This window comes from Cynoglossus semilaevis, chromosome 20 (assembly GCF_000523025.1).
Source record: "Cynoglossus semilaevis isolate Cse_v1.0 chromosome 20, Cse_v1.0, whole genome shotgun sequence".
NCBI lineage: Eukaryota > Metazoa > Chordata > Actinopteri > Pleuronectiformes > Cynoglossidae > Cynoglossus > Cynoglossus semilaevis.
In genome coordinates, this window is record NC_024326.1 from 12829504 (window position 1) to 12852219 (window position 22716).

The following is a 22716-nucleotide window of genomic DNA, read 5'->3' on the forward strand; positions in this document are numbered from 1 at the left end:
AAAATTGTAACCATCCGCCAAGGCGACCGAGTGAAACTTTCACGAAATAGTTCGTTTTGGTGAAATACTAAACCAATTTAAACATATTAAACGACCATGTAAATTCATGCAATTTTTTCACATGTATCAACGTTTTATTGGCTTTGTTGAAAACTATTTTTAACTACCAAGAGAGTGTTTAAACGAAGTGCGTTCTGATTTTTCGTCCCACTTGCTTTGTAGCCAAAAATGTTTTTTTTAACAAAGTTACTAAAACGTTGATATATGTGAAAAAGTTGCATGAATTTATATCGTTATTTTATTTTCTTAAATTCGGTTTTCTTCTATCGAAAGATATCTATTTTCTTCATGTTTCACAAGTTCCCTCAAAAAGGTTTTCTGCTCTGTGTGTAGTTGTATATTTGAGCCACAGGAGGGCGCATGACAATAATGTAGTCGCGGAAAACCCCTGGAATATCCAGGGAAACCCCGTGTCTTTTACGTCAGCGTCATTTGACGGGCATTACGTCAGTAAATGCTTGTTGGCCGAGCAAAACCGAACAGCACTTTGCTACAGGAGGCTTAAAATTGTAACCATCCGCCAAGACGACCGAGTGAAACTTTCACGAAATAGTACGTTTTGATGAAATACTAAACCAATTTAAACATATTAAATAACGATATAAATTAATGCAAATTTTTTTCACATGTATCAACGTTTTAGTCACTTTGTTAAAAACTATTTTTAACAAAGTGACTAAAACGTTGATACATGTGAAAAAAATTTGCATTAATTTATATCGTTATTTAATATGTTTAAATTGGTTTAGTATTTCACTAAAACGAACTATTTCGTGAAAGTTTCACTCGGTCGTCTTGGCGGATGGTTACAATTTTAAGCCTCCTGTAGCAAAGTGCTGTTCGGTTTTGCTCGGCCAACAAGCATTTACTGACGTAATGCCAGTCAAATGACGTTGACGTAGAAGACACAGAGTTTCCCTGGATATTCCAAGGGTTTCCGCGACTACATTATTGTCATGCGCCCTCCTGTGGCTCAAATATACAACGACACACAGCAAACAACCTTTTGGAAGGAACTTGTTCATATTAGCAGTTGCACCTTTGAGTCATGGATCTTGTTGTTGGCGGAGCTACACCGAACAACCGACCGCATCACCAGACAAGATTTCATCATAAAATGTGTTCCTACGCCAAACTGCCCTTGTGAAACATGAAGAAAATAGATATCTTTCGACAGAAGAAAAGCGAATTTAAGAAAATAAAATAACGATATAAATTCATGCAACTTTTTCACATGTATCAACGTTTTAGTAACTTTGTTAAAAAACTATTTTTGGCTACAAAGCGAGTGTTTAAACGAAGTGCGTTCTGATTTTTCGTCACCAGGTGGCGAGTACCTTAAATGAGCAGGGGAAGGGACATTTAAATGCACGTGTGGCCCTCTGCTGGCAAAAGGGAGCAATTACACCCATCAACGTTCTGGCAGGAAGTTGATTTTATATATGGGGGGCGAGTACTACTAAATGAGCAGGGAAGGGAAATTAAATCTTACTTTACTGTTGCCAAAAGGTCAGTGTCATACAGAAAAAAAAAGTTTTTTTAAGGGTGGACATTTCACAAATTTATGACAAATGATGATGAAAAATATATAATTTATTTTTGAAGGATTAATACAGTTTATCAAGATGCATTTTGCAAAGCAGACCATGCAGTTACGTAGAAAACCAGTAAACAAATCCAGAAATGTTGAGCTGTTCAGTCTTTGAATTTCTTCTGTGTTGGTGCGGCAGTCAGTCTGCCCTCAGCTCTAGCTGTGAACAATTCTGTGCCGTTTCAAATGGTGCATGAGAATAAAAGTTTTCCCACACTGCGTACAGCTGTAGGGCCGCTCACCACTGTGTGCCCGCTGGTGGACCCTCAGGCTGCTCTGCTGCGTGAACCTCTTGCCGCACTGACTGCAGCTGTACGGCTTTTCACCGGTGTGTGTCCGGTGGTGAATGCTGAGATGGGAGGAGCACTGGAAGGTCTTTCCACACACCGCGCACCAGAAGGCTCGCTTTCTCTTGTGGTCATGCTGGTGCATTTTAAACTGGTGCAAGAAGCTGTACGTCTTTCCACACAGGGAGCAGACATACCCCCGTGCTGTGCCAGACTGAGTTTTCTGTTGTGTGGAGGTTTGGTAGCTGCCTGATGTGAAGGTGTTCTGTGACTGAGGTTTTTCTGTAGCTGTGGAGCTCTCAGAGTTTTCACTTGGCTGCCTCAGGTTTGCAACTTGCAACGAGTTTCTCTGCTGAAAAATATGCTGCTCTCTCTGTCTTTCTTGCTGTAGAAGTCCACCCTGAGCTCTGCCCTGGAAAACGGACGACGGTGCAACATCCTTCTGAAAATCACCATTGTATATCCCATTACACTGCCTCTGAGTAGACGATTGTGAGACACTAGCATTTGACTTGCTCTCATTAGAAACCACATTATGGTCTGCATGCTCCGGAAAGGTGTTGGAATATTCATCTACCATACTAGAAAAGTCTGGGAAACCAGCATCAATTTGATTAATTTCCATTATAGATGACCACAGCTGATGTTCTCTGTCATCCATGGAAAACTCTGCACTCAACTGAGTATGCTTTCCAGCACTGTGCTGGCAACCATCTTGGTTAAACCCTGAATGGTTCTCCTCTTTCTCAGTCTTGACAGTGAAATGTTGAACAGTGACATCTACAGGATTTTGACTAGAGTCACACAGGTCTCCAAAGTCTGATGTCTCCTCAAGGTGCTGTCTTTCTGGAGCGTTTCCTGGATTAGCGTACTGCACAGAACCACCTGTGGGGCAGGAGGAGAGAACGGTCATTTTTCTCCACCGTCTAAGCATAATTTATCAAAAGGTATAGTAACTCAAACAAACACTTTAGACTTCTGTGGACTAATGTGTGTTCAAAAGCCTGATATCCAAAGTGTAAGAGTAAGCAGTAAGTATTCATGTAAGTAAGAGGTTTATTATTACAAACTTACCGATTGGACCACTGGTATTTCTGATCCATATCTGTTCATCTGGACTTTCTTCTTTTATTGTGAAGGTAACTGTTGCGTCTTCAATCTCTGAAAACTGTACAAGAGATTTTCAAAACATTGTAGGAGTTTAACCTTTATTATATGAACTGTGTTAAGTCACATTTACACATTTTAATTCTGTTTAGACTGTTGAGAGTCCTTAAAATGAACGTGGTTTACCGATTAGAGAACGTTTTGTTGAGGCTGCTCTCACTGAACGACTCTCGCGAGACAGATACTGTTTATACTCGCTTGGTGAGTCTAGTCTCGCGATACCTTAAGCATCAATTCAGAAATTCATGTATCATGTACAGCCTTTAAATTTAGGAACAATCAGAAGGTCGTTTCAAACGTCATCTTCATACTTTTACAAACATCTACTACATGCTCACTTTGCCAAATAATATTACAGCTATAAATCGAATTAAACGAGTAATAACAACAATACTAACCTTCATGTCTCCTGCGGGATGTGGACAGTTAGTTCTCCCGTCAGTTCCTCGGTTCATGTAATTTTCTGTTTTGGGAAAAAAAAAGACAACGTCAAAAGACGTAGAAATGTGTTATTAAGATGTGCATACTATGAATAACAGTTTCTGTGGCGTTAGGTGTTTTATCAGGAAGCGCTTGTTTTCTTATTAATTCTGTTCCGTCTTTATACTGCCATTGTACAGAGGTTGGTCAGAACAACATATCAGATGGTATTTTTGTTTCGTGTCGCATTTTCTCACCAAATCCCCGCTGAAGCTGCGCATTTCTGCTCTCCGTCGTCAACACTTTCCTCCTCAGCATCTCGATCTCGCTCTGCTTTCTGCTGATCTCCAGATGCAGAAACGCACATTTGTCATCGACCAGTTTGGAGATCTCCATCACCGCTGCCTTCACCAGCACCTCCATGATCGAGGAGAGCTGCGTTTGAAAGGGAACACACGTCGCCATGTTCGTACACGAAGAGATGAAAAATTAAAGTCCTGTCGAGGCTGTGTTTATTTTAATATAAATTTTATTAAAAAGAAAATGCCTTACATCAGTACACCTAGCTATGGCTAACAGAAGCCTTTCTTCCGTGTGGCGAAGTAATTTACCGTAAAAACAACAGTAGAGGCGCGATGGAAAAACAGCAAAACTAGGGAGGCGGTGAGGATCTATTTGGTTCCAATTTATTTAAAAATGCAAAAGACAAACCAAGAGGAAAAAAATGGTAATTACTGAAAAAACACCGACAGATTCCCTCACTGTTTCAACAATACATATCATGTACTTTACTTTATATACAAAATAAAATATGTATAAATTAAAGTTTAAAGACACAACGCAACACAGACAGAGAAACAACAATTTTGACAATGTTAAAAAACAAAACATAAATTAGTCAGGGGCAGAATTCATGTTTTTTCCCTGGTGTAAAAACATAGGCACGTCATGTGTTTCATGGAACGTTTTCAACCCTCGACAGGAAAGGTCCTTGTTCTGTGCAATTAGCTCATCTCAGTCTTTCTGACTCCTGACCTTCTGATGTCAGACCCTCCACATCTGATCCTTGACCATTTGTCAATTTCACAACATAATACTGAAACTTTTTAAAATGTTCTTTTTCTTCTTTGTGGTAACACGTTACAAATAATAACTACGGTTTTTTGGTTTTTTTGGTTTTTTTTTACTTAAATGATACCTGTTGATGGAAGGAAAATGTGTAGGATTAGTGCACAGAAAATAAAACCTGTTTCCGTCAATTCACAGCCTTGAATGTGAACCTGAATGTGGCAGTGAAAAACAAACAGCAACACCTTCTGTTCTATTTTACGGTCGGATCAACTGTTTTGACAACAATTGTGGGGGGGGGTTTCTGTTGGGGAGAAATCCTGAACACTGCTGGTGGTGGTTTCTGCATCATTCCAGCTCTTTAGCCTCAGGCTCTGCCTTCAGCCAGTGATATGTTAAAACTAGGGTTCTCAGAATTAGCACAAATTAATTAATTTGTGAAAATAATCATTAACCTACGGAGCACACCTTAGGAATGTTGATGAATCGTCTTATTTGGTTCAATACTGAGACAAATGCTTTTCATAACACATTTTTGTAAACCAACAATGATTTTCCTACATTGTCAACAATGTTCTGTAAACCAGCAGAGGGCGCATCAATCCACTCAGTGATGCTCTAATCCAGCATTTAATAACCCCACGGTACAACACCAGACAACAATGTCACTAAAGTACATGTAATGAAATATCTTCTATTCCAGTTCAGTTACTCAGAGTGAACCCTGATCCCGTTTGGTTGAACACAGCACTGATATTCTCGCAGGAGTTGAAGAGTCTCTCTTTTTTAACTTTTTGTTTTCAGTCATCTGCTTCCACCTAGTGGAAGGGTATCAGATTGCTCTCCTGTCACGGTCACAGAAAACAAAGACAAATTATTTGCGGTGAATAAATAATCATAGTTTTATACATTTTTAAAACCAATTAATATTAATTTGGATAATTTCACACAGGTGTCGTGATGAAGACACAGTGATCAGAATGTGTGGGCTGCTCAATGAGAAGATGAAGACACAGTGATCAGAATGTGTGGACTGCTCAATGAGAAGCCACCTTCCACCTTCTTTGGTATAAGATTTTACCATCATTTTAGGCTGTACTGCCCACTAATGTTCAGTTTGGACAGATGCAGCCCAAGTTAACGATGTGGCCCACTGCCTGGGTTGTGCAAAGAAAGAACTCCCTTCACTGTGGATGCAGGGCAGAACTGGGTCACAGCCTGTTTCAGGTCAATGATGAGTTACCACACACAAGTAAATGTTGTTTAAAACTGTTTTATAATAGCTGGAAGACACTAAAAGAAAGGAAACAAAAAAAACTAACAACACGTTTGTTTCAAAACTTTGCTCTCATTGTCACGTTTACACTAAGGTCATGTACCAGCTCAGAACTGTTGGTTCTGTGGTGTGGACTGCAGTCTAATATCAGTGTGTTGTTGAGGTTGTTCACTCGATGACGTTCTGACACTGGTGCAGCTGAAACAAACCAAAACTGTCAAAGCTTTGCCCACACGCGGAGCAAATGAAGCTGTTCTGTCTGACGGGATCCGAGCCACAGCGCTCCTCCTGGTTTTCTGAGGAAGTCATAGTGAAATCGAATCCCTCCCGGACCCCGTCGTGAGCGGCTGTGCTGTAGTCATTCACAACCACTTCCTGTTTCAGGTGATGTTCCTGGAAGTCAGCTGTTAGAGTCACGTCTGTGCTCCTCTGCGGCGCCATCATTGAAAACTGACCTCTGTGCAAAACTTCGTCCTGGCTGCCGTCGTTTACAAAAGCCAGATCCTTGACTGGTGATTTACATGGAAACCCCTGCTGCTCATTGGCTGCGGGGGGACTGAGGTGATACTGGACGTCATGTGACATCATATGGACCGTCCGTGCAGCGTTGCCGCCCTCCATCCCAGATGTCCACGGCTCACTTTGGTCTGGAACCACAGTGCCATTGTCAAGCTGCGTCTGGCCCACCAGGGTCTGGAAGTTGGTTCTGTTGGGTTCCACTTTCACCAGAACCGTTTGTTCAGCGTGAGTCTCTCTGCCTGCTAACTGTTCTTCAAAAACCTTCAGCTCAGGCTTCGACTCGGCCAGGCTTTCTAGTTGGTGATCGTCTGACATCGTGAACATCAGGTGATGAGTCTCCAGCACATCTGTATTCTCCCCTTTTCAGAGATGAGAAAGAAAAACAAGTTACATTTTTTCTACCAACAGGAGGCACTGTTACATTCATAACTTCTTAAATTAGATTCTTTCTTGAAGTTGGTTTCATTTTGACAATAATGTAATGTTTCTGTTGAGCCATTCTCATGACAACAGTATTACTTCACATCATTATCGTACCCTAACCACCCCATGGTTAGTGTCGACAGCAGGGAGTCGAATGCAATCAATTGTAGGGCGGAGTATTGGCAACAATACGACGATACGTATCACGATACAGGGGCAATGATACGATATATTGAGATACTATAGGAATGACAATATATTGAGTTTTTCTTCCCCCAGTGTAGCTGTCGTCCCAGTGTGATCCTAGTCTCAGACTCTGTTCCATCTGAACATCAGTTCGTAACACTGGAACAGAGGGATCACTAGAGGAGAAAGAAAAGAAAACTCTTACTCTGTACATGTGTCTTCATGTGGCCCTTCAGGCTACTCTTCTGATTGAAGCATCTCCCGCAGATGTGACATCCATAAGGTTTCTCCCCAGTGTGAATTCGTAAATGCCGTTCCAGGTGGCCCGAGCGCTCGAATATCTTGCCGCAGTACGTGCAGATGAAGCTTTTCTTTGGTTTGAATGTCTGCAGAGGTCGGCCTCTCCTCGGACGCTGGTGGTTCAGCATTCCCTCGGACATTCCGTGCAAACCCGCGTCGCTGGGAATCAAAAGTGTGTCCAAAGATCCGTAGTGGTTTTGGGACATCATGTTGTTGTTGAGCTCTCCATAAGGTTTGCCAGGAAAAGGGTAGGTGCTGCAGGAAGGTTGGACCGTCGGAGAGAGCAACTGCCCTATCCGGGGGTAGGTCACACTCTGGGTTGGGCTGCTGAGATATTCCACACTGTTCATGTCTGTGTTGTTCTGTCCTGGTACTCTGGACATCCAGGGCTGGCTGTCTCTCTTTAAGGCTGTCAAGTTCTCTACGTGGTTGTCAACTCTTTCCTCCTCCTTCCCTGTCATCTGTTCATTTCCTCCAGGGGGCGCTGATTGTGTTACATTCTCCTCCACAGGTTCAGATTTGACCTGTACAGGTGTTGGTGGAATCACGTCGTTGTTCGGCAGGAGTTCTTCCACCTTCTTCTTGTTCTCTTCTTCACAGTGCTTCGTGTCCATGCGCGGAAACGCTTCGAAAATCTTCTTCTCCTCAGCTGCCTGGACCTCCACTGGTCTGGGCTGAAGATCTGTGGACAGAAATAGATATGATAGATGTTTGGAGAAGAACAGAAGCTGGTCTTTGGGCTGCTCCCTGCAGGGGTCAATATGATAGATTCATCTGTCTCCCTCTCCTCCTCCCTCTTTCTCCATCGTGACAAAACTACACTGCAACAAAATATGCTTAAAATCCTGGATTTCAAACCCCCGTCTGTGACTCATGGACGTCCACCAGCCAAGTACGACCAGCTACATCAGCGAGGTGCCGTTCAGCCACTTTCCACGACTTCCTGTCGTGTTATCTTCAGCACATTTTCTGCTGTGGTTACTCAGACTCAATGGTCAGACCGCAGGAATATGAAAAACCAACCGATGACTGCGTTCCTCCTGTGGTATTCCCCTTCCTGCCGCCAACAAAACAAATCCCTTTAGTTACATTCAAAGTTGTGGATCGATCTATGACCGCGGTCCTTTCCTTTGTTAGAACGTTCTACTGACAGTGTTCAGCCTCCAACGTGGAAACCTTGAGCTTCACACCACAGCTCTGCACAGTTCGTACAACTAAAACTGAGGCCTGTGGCACAACGACACTGAGAGGCAGTCAGACCAGTGACACTGAGGAATGTCAGAGAGGAGCCTGAGGAAAAAACCCACCAAGGTTATAATAAAGAATATTCCTCAGGATCGTCCTCAGCTAATCCCAAGCAGCTCCACAGACTCATGTCTATTTTTATTATTATTATTTAAGACTGGGGTAGGCATCGTACTTGGCCTACTTATCTTCATTAAAATGTATTACGTTTATTCATTTATTCATTATGCCTTTTTGGGAAATCCAGTTTTCCTGCTTCTATTTTCTATTCAACTATCAAGCAACAGGACACGACAACAACGACAACAACAACAACGACAACAACAACAAGGACATCATCTGGTCAGAGCGGCTGACGATGGGATTGACCTTTAGTTTCACAAACTTATTTTTATCACCTGTGATTCGACACATTTAATTTTCTAGAGATGTTCTTTGAATTTCATTACATTTTATATGAGAATCCAAAACATTTTGTCTTACTTCTTCGATGGATCTTGGTGTGCTCCTTCAGGCTGCACTTCTGATTGAAGCGTCTCCCGCAAATGTCACACCGGTATGGTTTCTCCCCCGTGTGAATCCTTTTGTGTCTCTCCAGGTGACCGGCACGTTCAAAACATTTGCCGCAGTACGGACAGATGAAGCCCTTCTTAAACATCAGCCTCTTCACCGTCCTCCTGCGCACAGTGTTGTACAGGTTACGGTACTGACTGTTGCCCAGCAGCCCGCGGCTGAACGGACTGGGCTGGAACCCGACGGAGCTGCTGCTGCACGACACAGTGAGAGTGGGATTGATGGAGGATTCTGGGAGACACGTCAGGGAGTTGTGTCGTACGTTTAAAAAGTTTGAGTTGTTGTGTCCCTCCTCGCTTTGCGTTGCGGACCTCCACGGTCCACGGTTGCCCTCATACAGGGCCGCCTCTGCTCCGACCTGATTGGTTGGTCCTCTTAGCTCACTACCTGCATGTTCCACAAGTTCAGGTTTGACTTTGACCACAGGCACTGACAGGCTGCTGTTGTCCTTTATGGCAAATACACGTTCTGGTAAAGTCCTCTGGACCACAGGTCCTTTCTGACCACCTGTGAAAACAATAACAATAGTGAACATCACGCCATCTACTGGCCAAAGAAAAGGAAACACAAACAGTGTAAAAGGTGACAAATCAGCATCACCTAAAGTCGTGACCTATCCTCATCCCCTCAGCTAAAGTCACACAGTACCATTGAGTGACTGTGGTGTCAAATCAGGTACATGTACCACAAATAAAACCCAACAGTTCCAGTACTTTCTGTGGACCCCATACACACTACTACACATGTCAAATATTTAGCGTGTTTTACCACAACAACATGTTTATGTCTCAGTTTTAATCAGTATGGAATTTTTGGTTCCTCAAACTTGTGGTGTTTGAGTGAGCGACCCCTGGGGATTAAGATTAGAATTAGGGTTAGATGGGGATTAAAGTTAGGGATTTTACTTGAGGCTGAGGTCGATGAGTGGGAATTTCATTATTAGGTTTTCACAGTTCACAAAGAAAATGTGCAACAGGTACAAGGGCAGTTGTGAAGAGATCTTTGGGGAAAAAAAGAAAAAAAAACTTGTGTGGACATTTTGCAGAAACTCGCCAAGAGAGGATATACTAAGGTTCAGAATTTATTCTGAAATTATGGTTAAATATAGGGTCAGATCAAAGTTGGGCCAACGATTAGGATAAGAATGCATGGTGTCTGTGTATGTTTGTGTTAGAGTGTGTGGTCCACCTCACCCTCCGCTCCGCGGCTCTCGGGTCTCTGGGTCACGGCTCTGTCCTGAGCTGCTCTCAGCTCCGTGTGAAGGACCTCGATGTTGCTCTTCAGCTTCTCGATCTCGTTCTCCCGCTGGCACACCTCCAGCCGCAGCACCACCATGTCGTCCTCCACCACTTTGGAGATCTCCGCCACGGCAGCCTTTGACAGGGCTTCGATGATGGAGGTGATGCGAGTCCGCAGAGCGACGCTGCTCAACATCTTTACGGTGAAGGAAGATCGGCGACAGCAGCAGCCAACTTACAGGAGAGGGGCGGCTGAACTTTAGCCAGTCGCACTCGGGGGAACGGCCGCTGCAGACGAGACTGGAACTCCGTGACAGCGGTCGGTTGATTCTAGGCTGCGACTGGAGCCACAGACCGCAGCTACAGCCGCTAAGTGCGGCTGCTGTTGCGTCAAACGTGCGGCGTTTTCTCAGCTAACTGCAACTAGTCAGTAAGAAGAATGAGCAAAGGTCCTGATTAACGGAAGTGATGACAGTGATACCGTAAAAATTCTAGCAGAGCGCAGCGGATTTATTTAAGGCACTTCCGGGGTTAACGTTCCACAAATATCTTACATAAAATATAATTTGTGATGTGAAGCATCATCTGATTAATATTATTATTTTATTAAAAAGCCTCAACCTAAAACTCACAGAGACGTTTCTTCACATTATTCACACATGTATTTACTTTAGTAACTTCAGTTTATTTACGGTAGACTGATTTAAAGTCCTTATAATCCAACATGGCGGCCTGTATAGTGTTAATGATGTGAAGGGTTTACTATGAATATATAATTATACACTCCAATCTTTATAAAGACTTATATTAATTGTTATAATAGAAAATGTTGTAGAAAGTCGTCCCTAATTATAGAATAAATTATTTTCTGCCTTGATTTGACTTTTTTAAGTCTTAAATTATAATAAACATTTAAGATTTTCCTTAACTTTTGATACAGATGCTCCGCAGTAAACTTGTACATCAGGGGATGGCAAATAAATTGAAATATCAACCTACAAGAACGTCAACTAACACCACATTATCAATGTACATTAATCTGCTTAACTCAAAAAATAAGAAGTGAACAAAGTAACTACTAAATTGACAAATAAATACAAATACAAATGCCCATCTTTAATTTAAGCTTTGCAAAACATAAAGTGACATATAAGAATGTACTGTAGTACTGTACTGTAGCACACACATACAGATTTAGAGGCAAATATGGGGGGAAAATAGACTCTGTAATAGACATTGTCAAGCATTAAAAGTGCTTGTAGTTTGTCTTCATTTGTCATTACTACACAAATCCTTTACGTAGACAATAAAGTCTTGTGATAAAAAATTGTCACCCACAAGAAATTACAGAGTTACAGTAATTAGCTGCCAGGGAGCGACATCAGTGGTTGCTTAAATTAGCATCGTTAAGACAAGGTAAGTTTCCCTGAGTGGTTGAAAGCCAACCTAGCGACCCTTCTGAAATTAAAATGTTGGTGTCAGTCCTTTTTGGAACACTAAGGTCAAGTATATTTGCAAAAGTGTCTGACCTGTTTTCTTTACACAGGTCATAGGGTTGAAAAATGACATCCAGGTGACATCCAGTCCAAAATTCCTCGATCGACTTCAAAAAGGCAGGGGCCAGAAGAGAAACTCTGTGTCTGTAAAAGGTTATGATCTCGCCAACAGGGGGCGTTGCACACTGGTCCTAACAGGTCTGGGTGGTTCCCGGAGATCATCTTCCCTGCAGGTGAATCTCTTGATGGATTTTGAGGTTAGCCTGCACCGTGAAGCTCTTCCCACACAGTCCACAGCTGAACGGCTTCTGGCCGGTGTGGAAGCGTTCGTGTCTGATGCAGTTGTCCTGCCGCGAAAACATCTTACCGCAAATTTTACAACTGAATGGTCTCTCTCCCGTGTGCACACTTTGGTGCGATTTCAGCCGGGTTTTCTGGGTAAACATCTTCCCACACTCGAGGCACCTGAAGGGCTTGGAGATCTGGTGCACTGCTCTGTGCTCCTCCAGCTGAGACACACGAGGAAAGCTCTTGTTGCACACAGAACAGGTGAAGAATTTCTGGTTCACTTTACATGCAGACATCACCCGCTTCACTCTCAGGTTGTTCATGCCGTCTGCAGTGACTGTGGTAGATCTGTGGGTCTGGGGTAAAGCCGTTGACAGCCTAGTATGTTGGAGAAATGATGGTGAGTATTGACTCTCACTGACTACAGGCTGTGAAGCATGCCGCTGTGGTTGATTATGTACAGACTCTAAAACGGCACTCAACACGCACACAGGTGGGACCTCGACCTTCACTTTGGGCACACCGAATGAATCGTCTGTGATTTCCAGTGCTGTATTGTTCGGGGAGTGATAAGAATATTCTGTACTTCTGTGGGCGGAAAGCTGCTCAGTGTTAGTGGGGAACATCTGCTGCTGCGTTGGTGCCAAGCCGTCCTCAAACACACCGCAAACAGCTAACGACCAAATGGGTTCATCTGGATCCTTTGGTTCTAACCGAACTGTGGCTGCGGCCGACATGATGTTGTCAGATGTTTCATGGACTTGAAGATCATCCGCTGGTTCACATTTCACCCTGAGCTTCATTCCATCACTCTCTTCTGCCTCTTGTCCACATTTGCTGAGTGAATCAGGACTTGGAACCAGATGTCCTGCAAACTGTTGCTCCTCTACCTTTACATCTGCAAACACAATTCAATTAAATGTTCCGTCTTATCACCAGGAATGCAAATGCAAAGTTAACAAAGGAACAAGACAATGATCAACAGGAACAGTACAAGCCAATGGCTATTTAGTTCACCACATCACCAGAGACTAGTGTCCATGTCTGGTAGAAGGTGGTGATTTTTTTTTCTTCACAAAACTCAACTTGTTAAAGGAACAATTATATTTGCTTTAATTTTGTAAAAAAAACAAAACACATTTTGCTGAACTTCAGTCAAAATGATCTATCCAGGCTTTGACAGCGCAGCCATGTGGAGAAATGTGATACAACATAGAGATTAAGAAAGCAGATTATTTACATGATACCAGTGGTAGAAATAAACTAAACAGATACGGCCAAACATCATACCACTTGAGAAATATTCATTAAAATTAGCTAAAAAATAGCGTCTTTATTCAGCTGTGGATTTAAACACAAACATTTAGAGACAAACGATTTAAAACGATTTATCACATGACTTAAATTATTCACATTGACAACAGTCAAGTTATCTTTAAACCGAATTTGAGAGAAAACGACCAAAAATGACTATGCATTCATATTTTTGTCGCCGGAGGTAAAATTCGATACATATACGACGGTGATTGTTTAATTTAGAAAATGTCTAATGGGGTCTGGGTTGTCAGTGTGAAGTCCTCACCCTGAGTTGAAACCTGTGTTCCCACTGTCATCTGCTCGGTCTTCTTCTCCGCTGCTCGGGTGATGAACGCCTCCTGAGCTTTGCACAGTTCAACCTCCATCATCTTCAAACTTCTCTGCAGCTCCTGGATCTCGTTGTCCTTCTGACGCATCTCCAGACGGAGGACCACACTCCCGTCTTCCACCAGCTTCGTTATCTCAGCCACCGCAGATCTGGCCAACACGTTCATGATGGCTGTGACCTGCGCACCGAACGTGGACGGAAACGACATCCTGCCGAGTGAAACTCAGAACTTCGTTAAAGCCGAAATAAAGTCGTATCTCTCATCTGGAGGTCGTAGAAACGATTCTGATGTTGCTGTTTTTAATGCTGGTCTTCCTCTACTTCTTCTTCATCGGTCCGAGCCTAGCGCCGATTGTAGCACTTATGCCCTCTGTTGGTCACACTACGTTTTGCGTTTTTATTTTGGTCTGCTTCCGGGAAAATTACGGCGCAGGTAAAAACTTTACTGTTGTAATAAACGCGAATCGTCATTCGCCCTGTTAATTCCTAGAAAATCTACCACTAATCATTCGCCCTGTTAATTCCTAGAAAATCGACCACTAATAACAACAACAACAACAACAAATAGTGAAAAAATAAAAGTGATAAAAGTGTCAGAAAATGACATACAACAGACATTTTAAAACATTGCTTTACTTACATCATTAATATGTAAACATTATATATATATAAAATATTGCTTCGAGTTTAAATGTAACCGTTTGACCATTTTGTACATGAACAATATAAAATATTTTCTGTACGATATTGAATGATGTATAGAACCGTTTAACAATCTATATAGCTGCTCTGTTTGCCCTTTACTGCCCTCTAGTGACAAAGTTTTGTGAATTGAACTTAAATGAATTTTGCTGGAAATAAAACACTTCCACATATTTAAACCTGAGGTTTGTACTAAAATATAGAACACCCCCTTGTGTGCGATATGTAGAAATGCAGTTGATATAAAAGTAAAAAGAATATAGAAATGGGGAGGAAGGGTTTCCTCAGGCTTGGTACCAGTACCTGACAGTTGGAAGATGACATGATAAACATTTTACCATGTTATCCTTCTGGGTCGGGTCAAAAACAATGACCCTCTGGAACCAGGACAGAGAGATCAGTTCTGGTTCTCAGTGTTCATGCTCAGACAGTGAAAACGTTCTCAGTGTTCATGCTCAGACAGTGACTTCTAGACATTAGGTTTTGTCAAGTTCTCACCTTATGTCACGAGTTTTCCCTGAGTGCCGTGGTTTCCTACCACATTCCTAAACATGTAGGTTGGAAATGAGGAGTTCTTGGAGGTTCTTAATTGACTGAAGAATGTTTCTTGTATCGACACGTAGCCTGCAGTGGACAGGTGACCCGTGTCGCCCTGTTTCCTTCTACATTTGCTGAATTCTGCAGCAGCTTCACTTCTCAAGAGGAAAAAGCTGACGAAGAAGAAATAAAATAATAATAAAAAACTGACCAGACCTCACTTCCCCTCCCTCTTCTCTTTCTCACACTCTCTCTCTTTTTCCCTCCTCATGGTTGCTATAGCTACGGCCTCGTCAAAACACATGCTGAGTGGACTGTTTTTCCTTGCGACTTCCTCTCGTCTCTCACTCCTCCTCCTCCAATCCCTCTCACCTCCATCTTTTTCCTGTTCTTCTGCACACCAGACCTTGTCTTGCTCCAGCAGGGTTTGCCTACAGGCTCCATCTTTGTGCTGTGGCTGCGGCTGCTGCTGCGGCTGTGGCTGCTGCTGCTGCCAGATGGTCAGGGCGGTGAATTTGCAGTGTTTAGGTTTGGGAGGAACCACCGGCACTGCCTTCACCTGATAAATCTTTGGGTTTTTGGAGATGACCAGCATCCTGCCAACCCCTCTGCCTGACAGAGTGTCTCTGTCCACACTCTGTGGTTTCAAACCGTCAAACTCCAGCTCTTTTACTTGCTTGTATTCAACTTGTGGTTTATTTAGCAGCTCATCAGCGCCACCATAAGCGTTGCTCTTGTTTTCCGCGGCGTCTTCTCTGTCATGACGCGTTGTTTCTTCATTGACTGTTTTCTTCTCCAGTTGTATTTCTGGTAGACCAACCTTCTTTTTCTGTCCCTCTGAACTTGCGTTGGTGTCTCCAGTCGTATCCATCGGTTCTGTCTCTACATCTTCTCTAACTTCTGTCTCTGTTGCTCCTCTCCCTCCTCCCCCTTCCACTCCCTCTTGCCGTGTTATTCCCTCTAAATCCTCAACTTCCTTCTCGTCCCTCTCCTCTGCATTTCCTTCACTCCCCCTCTGGACCATCTCATCTTCTTCATCCTCAATCACCTCACAAACGACATCCTCCAGCTGCTCCCAAATACTACTACTACAAACATCACTCTCCTCCTCTGAGTCTCCTTCCTGCATCCTCTCCTCAAACATCCCTCCTGTGTCTCCTTCTGCAGTTTCTGGGGTGTCTTCATTATCAGTCTGTTTTCCTTTTGTCTCCTCTGCGTCACAGTCCTGACCCCTGGATTCTTCTTCTGTGTGACAAGGTAGATAATCAGGAAGAGGACTGTCAGGCTTCACCTCCTCCTCCTTCACCTCCTCCTCCTCCTTCACCTTCTCCTCCTCATTTCTGATAATGTTAAACTCATCACTGTATGGTTCTGGAAAGTCCATGCAGCAGAATGATGCATCTCCAGCAGACTTCTCTTCAAGTACTTGATTGTTGTCCATGTCGCCGACCTCTTCTTCTTTTATTATGCTGCAATTTCAGAGACATTCAGGAGGTAATTGGACAAGATTTTTCAAAATGTTTTGTTCATTTATCAGGTTCATCAGGTCGTGTGTGTGGTTCTGTGTTTTTCTGCACTTTCTTTGGTAAATGGATGGGACTGTGGTTAAAGTGAAGGGTTAGTTATAGTCTGTGTTAAACTTTATATGACATGATGCGTTTTAAAACCTTTAGAAGGTCAATAACAGGAATGCAGCTGTGAAATGTAATACATATAAATATATCAATAAATAATTATTAATCAGTTGGTTTAGGTTTTAAAATGTCACCTGAATATCTCGAAAATTGTCACTGCATTAATACACACAGAAGAGCAGAGCTTTTATGGATCATACTGTAATAACATGGTACCAGAACAACAGCGCCCCCTGTACTAAAAAGGAAGGGTTTGTTTTTCAACCAGTTAATGAAACTGTTACATCATATCCTTAAAGTTTTTTTTTTTATTTCCAGAACTCATGAACATGTTCTCACCTGATCGCCTGCTCTTCCAGCCCCTCCTCTTCCAGCCCCTCTTCTTCCAGCCCCTCTTCTTCCTGCTCCTCTTCCAGCTCCTCCTCTTCCAGCTCTTCCTTGGGCTCATTGTGGTCTTTTCCCTCTTCTTTATTCTCTGTCGTCTCTGTCTCGACCCGTCCTTCATCATCTTCCTCCTCCTCCATCACTTCTCTTTGCCCCTGATCTCCACCAGTTTGTTCGTTGGAGTGCAGCCTCTCCGACTCTGTCTGCTCACGGAGCCGCAGCTCCTCGACAGTCACTCCGTCCATCCTGTCAACATCCTCATGTCCAAACCTGCCCAGACTGTTGAAGAAGAAATCAGGAGGAAGGCTCTTCATAAACATGCTCTCCTCATCCTCACTGCTGTAGTCGTCACTGTCCTCCTCCCCCTCCTCCTCTTCCTCTGTGCTGGACTCCTCCGGTCCACGGACGGGTGAGGTCATGTAAGGCAGGCTGAGGGACTTGGTGTGTCGGCTGTTCACGTCCAGGCTGAGCGGCCGGTGTGGCTTCAACTGGCTCTGACTCTGCTCCAGAGACTCAGCACCTGGCTGCATGTTCTTCTGAGGATCCACTGGATGATGAAGAACCTCAGCTTGAACCATGACTTCATACTCGTCATCTGAGTGACCAGGAGGTTCCACGGAGAACTCGTTCACCTGAGAGACAGAGACAAATTTGAGTCTGGCACAAATGTACTGTTGGTAGAAGCTGCCTGTAGAGCTCAACTGGAGAGGCTTTTTTTTGTTTGTTTTTTTTGGGGGGGGAGTGGGCACAAACCTGATAGGAGCTGCTGCAGTCCATGTGGTCCAGGAATTCAAAGTTGTCCTGGACGTAGCCAAACAGCTCCTGGTTGTCTCCATCCACTGCTGTGGAGTTGTGAACATCAGTACCATCAAACATGTCCACCTCTCCAGGCTGTGTGGTCACTGCTGGTCCAGGATCAGCTGTGACATTTCCTTTCATGTCTGTGAAGTGGGATTATGGTCACACAGACACACACAAAGAAAAATCACAGTTACAGATGGTAACAAACCGACGAGACAACCTGCCAGAACTCCAGACATAAATAACGGCCTTTCTGACTGTCACAGCCTGAATAACAGTTTCTGTTCTAGTTAATCTGACCTGGTTAATAAGTCATAGGTTTACTAACCCATATAGTCTGTGTTGTATTCATTTTCTTCTTTATCACGTGCAGCATCTTCCTCTTCTGTGTTGGAGCTGCAGCTTTTAGCTCGCTGCTCTTTAGCCCCTGCTCCAACTTCCTCCATCTGCTCCAGATTGTGTCCAGCGTCTTCTCTCTGCACCTCCTCTTCCTCCCTCCTCTCTTCGGGCTTTACTACTTCGTGCTCTTCCACGTGCACACCTCCGTCCATGTCCTTCTCTACTTCCCTTTCTTTCCCGTCTTCTTTCTCCACCTTCTCCCTTCCTGTTCTCCACTCAACCTTTCCTGCTACATCTTTTCCTTCCACCTTGTCTCCTCCATCCTTACACCTGCCTCGGTGGATGACCCTGTCGCTGCCCCCTCCCTGCAGGACTCCTAATGCCAGGTTGGAGGTGATGTGCAGCGGTACGGTCACCAAGGTCGGACCTGTGATGTGCATGGCCGCTCTTCGTCCCGCCTTAGTGGACAGACCCGGGGATCTGGACTGGAGGACGTCGCTGCCTGTGGTCCCTGAACCGTTAGGGTCCAGAGCGGTGTATGTTCCCTGGGTTCCTCCGATGACCAATCCAGTTCCTCTGCGGTAGGTCACGGCATATTCACTGCCCCCCATTCTACCAGAGGTCGCAGTCACGTCTGGAGCCGCCTGTGGGGACGCAGAGACGAGGGGAGACACGGTGGGGGGCGAGGGGTGGTGCTGTACAGGCTGTCTGGAACCTGGAAGAGAATAAATGAAGAAGAAAAGTCCTGCTTCACTTCAATTATTTGAACCCATTCTTGTCTCCTAACACTTAAATCCTCCTCAGGATCAAAGGGTCATCATATGAGAGTGGGGTTAGTACACTGTTCAACACAGTCTCATATAACCATTCACACTAACATTCACACCTATGATCCGTTAGGAGTTGAACAGCTAGTCCAACCCTGCGTGTTCATGGACTCCATAAGACCGGGAATCAAACCAGCAATCTTTTTTACTCTGAGGCAACACAGCTGACCACGTCTGCCACAGCGATGAGTTTAACATTATCAAAATGTGAGTGAAGACAGCGCCACCTTCTTTGGGATACGACTGTGTGCTGAGGGAGTCCATACTTCGTGCTGGTCTCAGTGAAGACCGGTCCTTCTCTGAAAAACAGTAACAACAGGTCTGAGGTGAAACACCTGAACACACAGTTACTGAATGATATTGTTGATTTTTTAAATATTTCAATTCCTGTTTTTATCCCTAACTCGGACCCGTTCTTTTTACCTTTAGCCGAGTTCTTGTGCCTTCGTCGAGGGTCAGGAAACCGCCCTCCGATGTTGAATATGGACATCCACTTCCTGCCTTTCAAAGATCCCTTTCTCCTGTACGAGGGAGTGGGAGATAAAATACTGTAAAACTACAGGAATGAAGTTGTACCTTTAGTACTTTATCAAATGAGACAATTTCATGTGGTTCTCTCTTTAAAGGACTTCACAAGAAGTTCTGTGTTTCTTATTTGATGGTTACCGATTTCATAATCATCAATATTCTGACTGGACCAGAAAAGTCCATGTGACGTGGAGAAGATTTTCTACTAACTTGTCCGTGCCCTCGATGATGGCATGGTAGGGTCTCATGGCCAGAGGACCGTCCCCAGGACTGATGTTCCCAAAGTTGGTCACCGGCCCAATGGAAACAGACTTCAAAAATCCCTCTTCCTGATTGGACACTGCAAAGGGAGAGGGGAGGGACTTCCTCCTTTCCCTTGATACACCTGGAGAAATGGAGACACGACAGAGAAGAAGTTTGGTGTGTGTCCTGTCAGGTAGAACCTTCTGGTATCACGGCCAGAAAGAGCAGGATGAGGATGATGCTCAACATAAGGCTCTTGGTTTGGGTTGGGTTGTACAAATGAATGGACGTCTGGTAAACCTCTATGTGTGTGTGGGTGTGACCTCTGACCTTCCTCAGGAAACAGCTGAGAGACATGTGTGAGGATGAACTCCACCACGATGGACTGGACTCTGACCTCCATGAAGGCTGCAGTACCGTTAAAACCAGTGGCCTCGATGTCCTTTGACCTAAACACACACACACACACTGGTTCATGTATTACTGACTTACTGGTTTATAACTGGTTGAGAGCGAACACACGTCAGGGTCAAAGTTCTAACGTCAGCTGACCTGAGCAGATTGGGTGCCCAGACGATGGCCAGGTTCCTGGCGTGCATGTTGGTCTCTGTGGAATACGAGGCCATTCTGACCAGATGAAACATCAGGAACTCCAGGGTCCTGAAGGAGAGGAGGAGGTGAAGCCAATTTCGATTATTATATTCCAGCTGATGGGAATTTTCACACCTGTATGTACTCACCTGTAATGTGGTGGCGGCAGCTCCTTCAGCACATTTTTAATCTTCACCAGTCTCTCCTCCTCCAGCTGGATGGCCACCGCCTCCTGCATCACAACCGTAGCAGAAAAACAATGGTTTATTAAAGGCACAGAGACCTAGTCTTCACCAGTTCAGTTGAAACACACAAGGGGAGAAGATCATCCACGTGGGTGCCATGCCTCAGGTACTCACAGCGAACTTGTCGTACAGCTGGTAGGTGAGCAGGGGGTTGGGCAGCTCTCTGAAATACGCCTTACACAGAGAGCTGACACAGTGGATGTCCTGCAGATACACATCTTTGTTCAGATCCGGAGGACCGTCGCTCTCAAACTCAGACCTGGGTTTTAGGTGAACAACGAAGACAGATGATATAAATAGACCTGAGAGTGTGTGCAGAGCAGGGACACATCGGCCTCAAGGGTGTCCTGACAAAGATGGTTTTATCACAAAAACTATGTACATATATGCTCTATGAGAAATTGATTTAAAGAACGTTGTATAGTCATGAAAAAATAACTTTTATTCCAATATTTAAAATTTAAAACTTAGCATTTTTTTACCTGGATTTGAATCTCCCCAGAAGAAAGTCAAAGAAAACAATTAAATACTTGCCACAAAAACAGCGTTAGCCCAGAAATGTAGCCAAAAAAATAGCTTAACTTTAAATTTAAATCTTGGCTGAGAATAGAACAAAAATTAAATTTAAAATCTGCTGAAACTTCGTGAAAACACCAAAGTAATCGTCCCAAGATTTTCTACAAACGTAGGTGGGAAAAAAAGTTCATGTTGAAGGAATAACGGTTTTGTTTTTGTTTTGGGGAAAAACATGGAACGCACCTGAGTTTCTGTATGTTGGATGAGACTCCAGATAATCTGTAGATTCCATCCACGATGCCGTGGTGCTCCACAAACTCACTGCAGCATCGTAGGACCAGAGGAACTGAGGAACATCACGACACACAACAAAATACCATTGGTTTGTGTGGGGGTAAGAACTAAAATACCTCATACAGATGGGGTCGGAGTAAATCCACTTACTCTCCTGGGACGAGGCGTTCAGGTGCTCCAGGAGGTCACATCCAAACACCTTCTCTTTGTTGCCTCCTTTTCTCCGACCTCTTGGCATTTCTGCTGTCTGATGTTTTCACCTCACATTCAGAGTTTCACCGTCTCACACACACACACGCACACACACACTGGCTCTGTGACTTGCTGTGCACGAGTTAGTGACCAATTCCCCTGATGTGATGTCTAAGATTATCAGGAGTTGTTGCTCATTTCATCTCACACACTCCACTGCTGCTGCTGCTGCTGCTGCCGCCGGTGGTTTCTTTTTCCTTTACTTCAGTGCATGTTGTCGGCTGCTTCCTGGTTGCACTGTAGTTCATACATTAACATGTTTGTCCACATTTCTGCTTCATTTTTCAACCTAAAAAAGAAGTAAATAGCAACAAAGATCTTCAGCCTTATTTTCAGCAGGTCCAGTCGTCAGCGGCTCAGTGTGATTCTCTTCTTCCCTCCAATGACCTCGGCTCTTATTCGAACCAAAAGCCACACCCTTGACTCTGTACTTCTCCTATTCACTACATTGAGCCTGTGAATGTTTTACTTTGGTCAGTATCACAGTCTCTCTCTCTATCTCTCGCTCTGCTGGTGGTCCAGGACTAACGCTTACATCCTAGGACTCTCGGAGTCTATCCTGCGCCTGCTAGGCCCTCCACGGCTGCCTGTCATGGCCCCCGTTTTCAGTGCAGTGGAAGTCGATGAGTGCTGAAGACTCTCCCCCAACCTTCCCCCACCCTAACACCTGCCGCTGCTCTCCTTTAGTCCAACATCTCCCCCATTTCTGGGAAATGTTTCATTTTCAAAACACACAGTGAAAAATGAACGCGTTAGGAATCAAGTGTGCGACTTCTTACCTTCACTCACTGCATCGACAAGGCAATAAGCAACTTAAAAATGATGACGCAACAACCACTGAACTTCCCCTTGGCAACTTCCTGTGTGTCTCTGCTGCTTTCTCTCAGTATGTGGCTCACAGCACTTCCGCCTCTGATCGTTGAGAAGAGAGAAATCTGATCAGTGTAAAATCAAACTAGTTCTTGTTATCTGTGGTAGCTCCAAATGTTGTCAAAGGTCACGAGTGACTGACCCCTCATCCTGACCATTGAAATTTGATTA

At 44.0% G+C, this 22716-nt stretch overlaps 2 protein-coding genes across 2 annotated transcripts; both read right to left on the bottom strand.

The window, feature by feature from the left end:
- Window positions 1-1635: 1635 nt before the first annotated feature.
- Window positions 1636-14282, bottom strand: LOC103396741 (uncharacterized). The gene is made up of 11 exons (XM_008334955.3): window positions 13720-14282; window positions 12070-13035; window positions 10309-10587; window positions 9026-9622; window positions 7203-7979; window positions 6042-6747; window positions 4078-4210; window positions 3783-3960; window positions 3504-3568; window positions 3013-3106; window positions 1636-2823 (listed from the first exon to the last, which is right to left on the bottom strand). The coding sequence occupies exons 1-11, from the start codon at window positions 13988-13990 to the stop codon at window positions 1808-1810; spliced, it is 5082 nt and encodes a 1693-aa protein (XP_008333177.2). The 5' UTR covers window positions 13991-14282; the 3' UTR covers window positions 1636-1807.
- A 640-nt stretch (window positions 14283-14922) lies between these two features.
- Window positions 14923-22601, bottom strand: si:dkeyp-68b7.12 (rho GTPase-activating protein 30). The gene is made up of 14 exons (XM_008334954.3): window positions 22455-22601; window positions 21574-21964; window positions 21373-21475; window positions 20728-20872; window positions 20518-20600; window positions 20330-20437; window positions 20108-20226; window positions 19745-19919; window positions 19430-19527; window positions 19234-19305; window positions 18169-18894; window positions 17793-17980; window positions 16995-17671; window positions 14923-16490 (listed from the first exon to the last, which is right to left on the bottom strand). The coding sequence occupies exons 2-14, from the start codon at window positions 21659-21661 to the stop codon at window positions 15239-15241; spliced, it is 3834 nt and encodes a 1277-aa protein (XP_008333176.1). The 5' UTR covers window positions 21662-21964; window positions 22455-22601; the 3' UTR covers window positions 14923-15238.
- Between the last annotated feature and the right edge of the window lie 115 nt (window positions 22602-22716).